General features: G+C 40.9%; 1 protein-coding gene across 1 annotated transcript in view; it reads right to left on the reverse strand.

The window, feature by feature from the left end:
- The window catches only part of LOC141147518 (kinesin-like protein KIF13A), a 39,863-nt gene extending 30,330 nt beyond the window's left edge, over positions 1–9,533 (reverse strand). Inside the window, exons 1-2 of the mRNA XM_073634752.1 lie at positions 9,274–9,533; positions 3,959–6,050 (exon numbers count right to left, since the gene is read on the reverse strand). Coding sequence (XP_073490853.1) covers positions 3,959–6,030 — 2,072 coding nt within the window. The 5' untranslated portion in view covers positions 6,031–6,050; positions 9,274–9,533. The remainder of the gene's footprint in view (positions 1–3,958; positions 6,051–9,273) is intronic.
- Positions 9,534–10,801: the final 1,268 nt, after the last annotated feature.

Here is a 10,801-nt window from a genome sequence, read left to right on the forward strand (position 1 = left end):
TGGTAGCATTTTGGTGAACTGGCAAGAACCAGCCCCAGGCAGCGTCAGATTAGTGCCAGTAGCGCTAACACCCACGCACGCACCGTACACCTCCCTTAGTGGTATAGTATCTGAACGGATCAATATCTGATCTGATCAGATCTATACTAGCGTCCCCAGCAGTTTAGGGTTCCCAAAAACGCAGTGTTAGCAGGATCAGCCCAGATACCTGCTAGCACCTGCGTTTTGCCCCTCCGCCCGGCCCAGCCCAGCCCACCCAAGTGCAGTATCGATCGATCACTGTCACTTTTTTTTGTAGCGTTTTGGTGAACTGGCAAGCACCAGCGGCCTAGTACACCCCGGTCGTAGTCATACCAGCACTGCAGTAACACTTGGTGACGTGGCGAGTCCCATAAGTGCAGTTCAAGCTGGTGAGGTGGCAAGCACAAGTAGTGTCCCGCTGCCACCAAGAAGACAAACACTGGCCCGTCGTGCCCATAGTGCCCTTCCTGCTGCATTCGCCAATCCTAATAATTGGGAACCCACCGCTTCTGCAGCGCCCGTACTTCCCCCATTCACATCCCCAACCAAATGCAGTCGGCTGCATGAGAGACATTTATATGTCCTCCCGAGTACCCCTACCCAACGAACCCCCCCAAAAAAGATGTCGTGTCTCCAGCAAGCGCGGATATAGGCGTGACTCCCGCTATTATTGTCCCTCCTGTCCTGACAATCCTGGTCTTTGCATTGGTGAATGTTTTGAACGCTACCATGCACTAGTTGAGTATTAGCGTAGGGCACAGCATTGCAAAGACTAGGCGCACTTTCACAGGGTCTCCCAAGATGCCATCGCATTTTGAGAGACCCGAACCTGGAACCGGTTACAGTTATAAATGTTACAGTTACAAAAAAAAAGTGTTAAAAAAAAAAAAAAACACAAACAAAAATAAAAAAAAATAGTTGTCGTTTCATTGTTCTCTCTCTCTCTCTCTATTCTCTCTCTATTGTTCTGCTCTTTTTTACTGTATTCTATTCTGCAATGTTTTATTGTTATTATGTTTTATCATGTTTGTTTTTCAGGTATGCAATTTTTTATACTTTACCGTTTACTGTGCTTTATTGTTAACCATTTTTTTGTCTTCAGGTACGCCATTCACGACTTTGAGTGGTTATACCAGAATGATGCCTGCAGGTTTAGGTATCATCTTGGTATCATTCTTTTTAGCCAGCGGTCGGCTTTCATGTAAAAGCAATCCTAGCGGCTAATTAGCCTCTAGTCTGCTTTTACAAGCCGTGGGAGGGAATGCCCCCCCCACCGTCTTCCGTGTTTTTCTCTGGCTCTCCTGTCTCAACAGGGAATCTGAGAATGCAGCCGGTGATTCAGCCAGCTGACCATAGAGCTGATCAGAGACCAGAGTGGCTCCAAACATCTCTATGGCCTAAGAAACCGGAAGCTACGAGCATTTTATGACTTAGATTTCGCCGGATGTAAACAGCGCCATTGGGAAATTGGGGAAGCATTTTATCACACCGATCTTGGTGTGGTCAGATGCTTTGAGGGCAGAGGAGAGATCTAGGGTCTAATAGACCCCAATTTTTTTCAAAAAAGAGTACCTGTCACTACCTATTGCTATCATAGGGGATATTTACATTCCCTGAGATAACAATAAAAATGATTTAAAAAAAAAATGAAAGGAACAGTTTAAAAATAAGATAAAAAAGCAAAAAAATAATAAAGAAAAAAAAAAATAAATAAAAAGCACCCCTGTCCCCCCTGCTCTCGCGCTAAGGCGAACGCAAGCGTCGGTCTGGCGTCAAATGTAAACAGCAATTGCACCATGCATGTGAGGTATCACCGCGAAGGTCAGATCGAGGGCAGTAATTTTAGCAGTAGACCTCCTCTGTAAATCTAAAGTGGTAACCTGTAAAGGCTTTTAAAAATGTATTAATTTTGTTGCCACTGCACGTTTGTGCGCAATTTTAAAGCATGTCATGTTTGGTATCCATGTACTCGGCCTAAGATCATCTTTTTTATTACATCAAACATTTGGGCAATATAGTGTGTTTTAGTGCCTTAAAATTTAAAAAAGTGTGTTTTTTCCACAAAAAATGCGTTTGAAAATCGCTGCGCAATTACTGTGTGAAAAAAAAAAAATGAAATACCCACCATTTTAATCTGTAGGGCATTTGCTTTAAAATAATATATAATGTTTGGGGGTTCAAAGTAATTTTCTTGCAAAAAAAAAAAAAATTTTTTCATGTAATCAAAAAGTGTCAGAAAGGGCTTTGTCTTTAAGTGGTTAGAAGAGTGGGTGATGTGTGACATAAGCTTTTAAATGTTGTGCATAAAATGCCAGGACAGTTCAAACCCCCCCAAATGAACCCATTTTGGAAAGTAGACACCCCAAGCTATTTGCTGAGAGGCATGTCGAGTCCATGGAATATTTTATATTGTGACACAAGTTGCGGGAAAGAGACAAATTTTTTTTTTTTTTGCACAAAGTTGTCACTAAATGTTATATTGCTCAAACATGCCATGGGCATATGTGGAATTACACCCCAAAATAAATTCTGTTGCTTCTCCTGAGTACGGGGATACCACATGTGTGGGACTTTTTGGGAGCCTAGCCGCGCACGGGACCCCGAAAACCAAGCACCGCCTTCAGGCTTTCTAAGGCCGTAAATTTTTGATTTCACTCTTCACTGCCTATCACAGTTTCGGAGGCCATGGAATGCCCAGGTGGCACAAAACCCCCTCAAATGACCCCATTTTGGAAAGTAGACACCCCAAGCTATTTGCTGAGAGGTATAGTGAGTATTTTGCAGACCTCACTTTTTGTCACAAAGTTTTGAAAATTGAAAAAAGAAAAAAAAAAATTTTTTTCTGGTCTTTCTTCATTTTCAAAAACAAATGAGAGCTGCAAAATACTCACCATGCCTCTCAGCAAATAGCTTGGGGTGTCTACTTTCCAAAATGTGGTCATTTGGGGGGGGTTTGTGCCATCTTGGCATTTTATGGCCTTCAAAACTGTGATAGGTAGTGAGACGTGAAATCAAAAATTTATGCCCTTAGAAATCCTGAAGGCGATGCTTGGTTTTCGGGGCCCCGTACGCGGCTAGGCTCCCAAAAAGTGCCACACATGTGGTATCCCCGTACTCAGGAGAAGCAGCTGAATGTATTTTGGGGTGCAATTCCACATATGCCCATGGCCTGTGTGAGCAATATATCATTTAGTGACAACTTTTTGTAAATTTTTTTTTTTTTTTTTTGTCATTATTCAATCACTTGGGACAAAAAAAATAAATATTCAATGGGCTCAACATGCCTCTCAGCAATTTCCTTGGGGTGTCTACTTTCCAAAATGGGGTCATTTGGGGGGGGGGTTTGTACTGCCCTGCCATTTTAGCACCTCAAGAAATGACATAGGCAGTCATAAATTAAAAGCTGTGTAAATGCCAGAAAATGTACCCTAGGTTGTAGACGCTATAACTTTTGCGCAAACCAATAAATATACGCTTATTGACATTTTTTTTACCAAAGACATGTGGCCGAATACATTTTGGCCTAAATGTATGACTAAAATTTAGTTTATTGGATTTTTTTTATAACAAAAAGTAGAAAATATCATTTTTTTTGAAAATGTTCAGTCTTTTTCCGTTTATAGCGCAAAAAATAAAAACGGCAGAGGTAATAAAATACCATCAAAAGAAAGCTCTATTTGTGGGAAGAAAAGGACGCAAATTTCCTTTGGGTAGAGCATTGCATGACTGCGCAATTAGCAGTTAAAGCGACGCAGTGCCGAATTGTAAAAAGTGCTCTGGTCAGGAAGGGGGTAAATCCTTCCGGGGCTGAAGTGGTTAACACGTATTTACAGGATACCCAAAATAAAAGGAATTTCTGATATACTGTATGCCTTTATGTGTCATATCTCACCTGCAATTTACTATTACATGTGTCATGAAATAAATAATAAAATACCTTGGTAAAGTAGAATGCTCTTCCAGATCTATAGTTTTCTGCAAGCAATTACTGTTCCTTAATATTTCAGAAGTTTGAGAACTGGCCTCACCATACTGCGGTGAACATGGAACCATGTAGTCTTGTACTTTTGTGCCATCACCTATCTCCAAGTATTCTGATTTGGTGGTATTAACTTTCATTTCAATAGGTTGACTGTTTGACTCATTAGAGATTGGGGTGAACATATCAGATATTTGCTTTCTTGCAGTAGAGTTAAGATCATCATCAGAGGCTGGAATGGTTGGTGCAGAACTTTCAGTTGCCTTGTAAAATGCTGATTTAGTCTTGGATTTCTCATTCTCAATCATGTTACTATTCCAGCCTTCTCTTTCAGATAATATGGATGACCTGACATTTTCTGTATTTAATTCATCATATGTTTGAACCTCAGCTTCAGATGAAACATTTGTCTTCATATGTTCTGGCTTTGGTCTGCTAGGTTGGTGTAAATCAAATACATTTGTTCCTATATGTATTTTATCTTCATGCCACAGCTGGGTCTTTGTTTTAGATAAGCAGCCATTAACATATATTTTTGAGTTGTTGACTGCAATTAGAAAAACCTCTCCTTCTGTCTTCCTAATCACACAGTGTTCACATTCAGCCTCAGGACCAGAGATCTGGATGTCTTGAGAAGGTCCAGAGCCAATCTTGGTTATATCATTTATATTATGGATAATTAATGATGTATCACGTTGGATAAGATAGCATTCATTACTAAATGTGACATTCTGTTTTTTAAGAATGATACCCATGTTCTCTAAATTCTTCTGCCATTCCTTTGTGGCAACCTCTGTCCTTTTCAGCTTTTCTTCCCACGAGGTTTCCAGAACATTGAGAAGATTTTTCTTTTCCTCCAACTGTGACTTCAACTTTTGTACTTCTGCCTCTTTCACGTGTTCTGTTGTTGTAAGCTGTTCTCTGAGTTTTTTTATTTCCTCTTGTAGCTTCTCTATGGCTTTGGATTTCACATCCTTATTCACCATGGCTTGGTTGACTATTCGTTTGGTGCTCTCTGCGTATCTTAGGGTAGAGAGCGTTTCCTGATAATTATCTGCTGCAGGACTGACTGTGGCCAACATAATCGTCTTGCTGTTTCCTCCAAGATTGTTCTTTAGCAGCCATGTTAGCACAGAGTTTCTATATTTCACATGTTGACTCTTCATTTTATTTTCTGAGATTTTAGCCAATGAATTTATGACTAGACCGAGAGTTAAGAGGGATTTGTTGATATTACAACATTCTTTAAGCTGACTGCCTTTGGCTCCAGATTTGTAGGACCTCTCACTTCCCGCCAGATCTACCAGGCTGACCTTACTCACCAACTCTCTGGAGGCTCCAGACTGTGGATCATTACATATTTGTGTAACAGTCAGTGTTAGTATGGAATGAGATCGACTGCTCTGCTCGTTCATCTTGGTTTCTGCAATGGCCCTCTGTTTGTTACCTTGGTCCAGCATCAATTTAATCTCTTCATAACTTTGAACAGCATGACAAGATAACTCTTCAACATATGGACCGAGTAGTCGGTCTTCTCTAACTCTTAGTTTCCCTTGCTTTTCTTCTGACCTTAGGAGATCTCTCACCTTTTCATTATATATCTCAAAATAGGAGGCCTCAATCCTGATGGTTTCCAAGTCATTGGACTCTTTATTAAATAAAGCAGAGCATATTTTTGGCACGATACCAGGTTGGTCTTCTGTCCCCATCATTGAAAATGTTTTTCCTGATCCTGTTTGGCCATAAGCAAACATACACACATTGTAACCAAGCCATATGTTCTCAAGAACTCCATCTCCGAGATGTTCAAAAACATCTTCCTGCCCAGTATCATGTCTATCGTCTGTCCAGAAACAGTTGTCATATGTGAAGGTATGAGGTTCTTTTCTGGCTTTTTCCTTGCAGGAAATGGGTGGCAAAAGGGTAATCTGGTTTCCACTGACCCGAACAACACACTCTGAGTTTAGTCCTTCCTCCCTCTGATTCAGAGGACGGACCCTCACAGCTACTTTCACATTGCTGTTATTCATTTTCCCAGTTTCTAGATAACCTGTGGGGAGAAAATATAAAAAGGGATGAAAACAGTCTTTGAGATCTGAATATCCTTATAATACTGACCTGCTGACTCACATGCATAAAACAAACAAAAATCTGTCAATAGGATACACTTGACATCCTTAGGATTATAGAAGCTGATGTTCCTGTTAGTTAACCACTTCCATACTGGGCCAATTCTGGCATTCTTCTCCTACATGTAAAACTCATAATTTTTTGGGGTAGAAAATTGCTCAGAACCCCCAAAAATTATATATTTTTTTAAGCAGAGACCCTAAGGAATAAAATGGTAGTCATTGCACTTTTCTAACGCAATTTTTTGGGAAAAAAAACATTTTCATGAATAAAAAAACAAAAAACACTAAACTTAGCCCAATTTTTTTGTAATATGTGAAAGATGATGTTACGAGTAATTAGATAAAATGTCACGCTTTAAAATTGCACACACTTGTGGAATGGCGCCAAACCTTGGTACTTAAAAATCTCCATGGGTGACACTTTAAAAATGTTTACAGGTTACCTGTTTAGAGCTACAGAGGAGATCTTGTGCTAGAATTATTGCTCTCACTCTAACATTCGCAGCGATACCTTACATGTGTAGTTTGAACATCGTTTACATATATGGGGGCAACCTACGTATATGTTTGCTTCTGCGTGCGGGGATAGAGGTGGTTTACAATTTTCTTTTTTTATTGTTTATTTTATTTTATTTTTTTTACACTTTCCTTTCATTTTTTTTTTGTGAGCGGACAGATAGGATTGATCCAATACGATTGCCTGTCCTTTCAGCCAGTCACGTGACGGGTGTCAAAACCTGCTACCTGATTGGCCAGGAGGAGGATCAGTGTTACAACAGTGAATATTCATTCGCTGTTGTAACACACCTGGGTGGGCTGGGAGCGCACTCTCTGTGCCCCGAGCCCACCCCTTTTGAAACCTATTAGAGCCTCTTGCTCTAATCGGTGCTTCAAAAAAACATCCCCCCGCCCATCTCCGCAATTGTAAATCATGCGCCTGGCGTCTTGAAAGGGGCCGGGCGTATGAATAGGGGGGCAACAGAAGGGATAGGGGTGGTGGCGCCTGTGCGCCCTCAATGGATGGGCTGCCCCTGTTTGGAAGTGATGCTTCTGGCCTCCGAAGGTCATAGAGATGGCCAGGATCCATCTGGTCCATGGTCAGCTCTATAGTAAACCACCGCCACAGGCAGTTTCATTCTTTGGCTCGCACGGGTGAGCCAGGAAAAGCACCGGAGAGAGGCAGTAGGGTGAGTGAGTCACCTCCCACTACCTGTAAAAGCAATCAAGTGGCTAAATAGCCACTATGAGGGCTTTTAATTTGCAGGGAATTGCCTGCTGAAAAAAATGATATCTGAATGAAGCCTGCAGCTGCAGCCATGTTACAGATATGTCCACTCAAAATCAAGGATGTCACATGGCGGCATATGACGGAAGCATGGATATAATGCCTGCCAAACAACATGAATACTGAACATGAAAAATTTACCAAAGACCAGAGTATGTGCTTGCATTCATAATTTGTAGTACATACCAATAAGGTACAGTAAAGGCAGTTTTTTTATTTTGTTTTTTCATGATCAGCAGCCAGGCCGCCCCTTTCTAGTGCCATCCCCTGCAGACTCAGCATTCAGTGATCCAGCACTGGTCTTCTGGGTTGAACGACACTCCAATTCATTCAAACCACTTTCATTCAATCCTCACTTTCCGCATAGAGCATCAAGGACCCCCTCCCCCCCAGAGAAAGTTGCTGATGTCATTATGATCTCTGCATCATTGACCACTTCTTAGCTCTACAGAAGAGGAGAAGAAAGAAGAAGACACTGTGGGGGTTATTTACTAAAGGCAAATCCACTTTGCACTGCAAGTGCACTTGAAAGTGCACTGAAAGTGCACTTGGAAGTGCAGTTGCTGCAGATCCGAGGGTGACATGCAATAAAAAACAGCATTTTAGCTTGCCCTCATTTCAGATCTACCCCTTAGATTTAAAGCGACTGCACTTCCAAGTGTACTTTCAGTGCACTTTCATGTGCACTTGCAGTGCAAAGTGGATTTGCCTTTCGTAAATAACTCCCTGTGTGCAATTTGACTAAGGTTGCAAAATTTTTGGGAAAAGAAAAAGGCTGGCTTCAGCCCAGGTGGCAACTCTACATATGACAGAACTAAAGGTATCTGAAAATAGGTAAGTATTAAATACATATAGGCCTCTAATGCCGCGTACACACGCTCGGAATTTCCGACAACAAATGTTCGATGGGAGTTTGTTGTCAGAAATTCCAACAGTGTGTAGGCTCCATTGGACATCTCTTGTTGGAATTTCCAACAACAAAAATTTGAGAGCTGGATCTCAAATTTTCCGACAACAAAATCCGTTGTCGGAAATTCCGAGCGTGTGTGGACAATTCTGATGCACAAAATTCCACACATGCTCGGAATCAAGCAGAAGAGCTGCACTGGCTATTGAACTTAATTTTGCTTGGCTGGTCGTACATGTTGTACATCACCGCGTTCTTGACATTCGGAATTTTCAACAACATTTGTGAGACCGGGGGTATGCAAGACAAGTTTGAGCCAACATCTGTCGGAAAAAAATCCAGGATTTTGTTGTTGGAATGTCCGAGTGTGTGTACGCAGCATTAGGGTGCAGGTTTATTGGGGTGAGGAGGGGTTATAGCTTCTTTATTTCTATCTGTGTCCTCATTGAAAGATATCCCTTTGCTTGCTTTCTATACTGGAAATAGGGGAGGGGAGGGGGAGGCACAAAAGCAGGCACGAAAAAAAAACGGAAGAGCGATAGAAGAGAAATTCATCCACCTTCCTTTAGAAGCTCCATGAGCAAGCCCCTTCTATTCCTTATGTTCTGAACTGTATTGTAATTGTATTATCCCCATTTATATTATAAAGTGCTGCACAAACTGTTGGCGAAATATAAATCCTGTATGATAATTTTATTTGTATTTATTTATTTCAGGTACTTATATAGCGCCGTCAATTTACGCAGCGCTTTACATATACATTGTACATTCACATCAGTCCCTACCCTCAAGGAGCTTACAATCTAAGGTCCCTAACTCACATTCATACATACTAGGGACAATTTAGACAGGATCCAATTAACCTACCAGCATGTCTTATACAATATGTTCCATGGTTCAGAGATACTTACATTATGGGACTTTATTTAATAGAAAATAATGAACTTACCATTAAGGAATTTTCAATTCACCTGTCACTCCTGTGTCATAAGTTCCTTTGTTTTGGTTGTCACCCTTAGGCACTCCCTGTATGATGAGGACATATAGGTATAACAGAGCAGATTGGGATGTTTGTATTCCGCAATTCTTCCACTTCTGAGTTGTCTACAGTAAAAGTGTTATTTATATCTTTATCCTCGAAATCCTGGACGATGGCATCTGATTCTGCTCTACTTGGGTTGTTTTCTCTCCTGGTGGTAGCAAATTCACTTTCGTTATGACTAGAGATGAGTTAATAATTAGAAATCTTCTGTACTAGGCGTGTTCCTGGTATTCCCCTGTACTTTGTTTCCTTAGGTTTAGCTATCAGGCAGGTTTAAGTTTGTTGTTCTGTTGATGATCCACTTTTTTTTATTCAATATACTGTATGTTAAAGCTTTAAAATGATTGTAAAGTCTTGTTATTTTTTCCATAAAAAAAACAAACATGTTATACCTACCCCATCTGTTCAGTTGGTTTTGCACAGAGCGGCCCAGTTCCTCTTCTTCTTTGGTCCCTCTTTGGCTCTTCTGGCCCATCCCTCCTGTAGAGTGCTCCCCACAGCAAGCAGCTTTCTATGGGGGCACCTGGGCTGAGTCGCAGCTCCCTGTGTCCATTCAGACATGGAGCCCTGGTTTAGCCCTGCCCCTCTCTCTCCTGATTGGCTAACTGACTTTGAGTTGAATTTGTGTCTCAACCAATCAGAAGGAGAGTCCCGGATGGCCGAGGCACTCGTGGACATGGCTGGAAAGAGATGGGGCTCAGGTAAATATTAGAGGTGCTGAGGGGGCTGATGCACACAGACATTTTCTTTATCTTAACCACTTCAGCCCCAGAAGGATTTGCCCCCTTCCTGACCAGGCCATTTTTTGGGATACGGCACTGTGTCGCTTTAACTGACAATTGCGCAGTCATGCGACGTTGTACCCAAACAAAATTGATGTCCTTTTTTTCCAACAAACAGAGCTTTCTTTTGTTGGTATTTGATCACCTCTGCTTTTTTTATTTTTTGCACTATAAACAAAAGAAGAGCGACAATTTTGAAAAATAACACAATATTTTTTACTTTTTGCTATAATAAATATCCCAATTTAAAAAACAAATTTCTTCCTCAGTTTAGGCCGATATGTATTCTTCTATATATTTTTGGTAAAAAAAAATCACAATAAGTGTATATTGATTGTTTTGCGCAAAAGTTAAAGCATCTACAAAATAGGGGATAGATTTATGGCATTTTTTTTTTTTTTTACTAGTAATGACGGTGATCAGCGATTTTTATTGGGACTGCAACAATATGGCGGACACATCGGACATTTTTGACACTTTTTTGGGATCATTGACATTCATACAGCGATCAGTGCTAAAAATAGCCACTGATTACTGTATAAATGTCACTGGTAGGGAAGGGGTTAACACTAGGAAGCGATCAAGGGGTTAAATGTGTTCTCTAGATGTGTTTCTAACTGTGGGGGGATGGAGATCGTTGTTCCTTCTTAGTA

This window comes from Aquarana catesbeiana, linkage group LG06 (genome assembly GCF_042186555.1).
Source record: "Aquarana catesbeiana isolate 2022-GZ linkage group LG06, ASM4218655v1, whole genome shotgun sequence".
In the NCBI taxonomy this organism is placed as follows: Eukaryota; Metazoa; Chordata; class Amphibia; order Anura; family Ranidae; genus Aquarana; species Aquarana catesbeiana.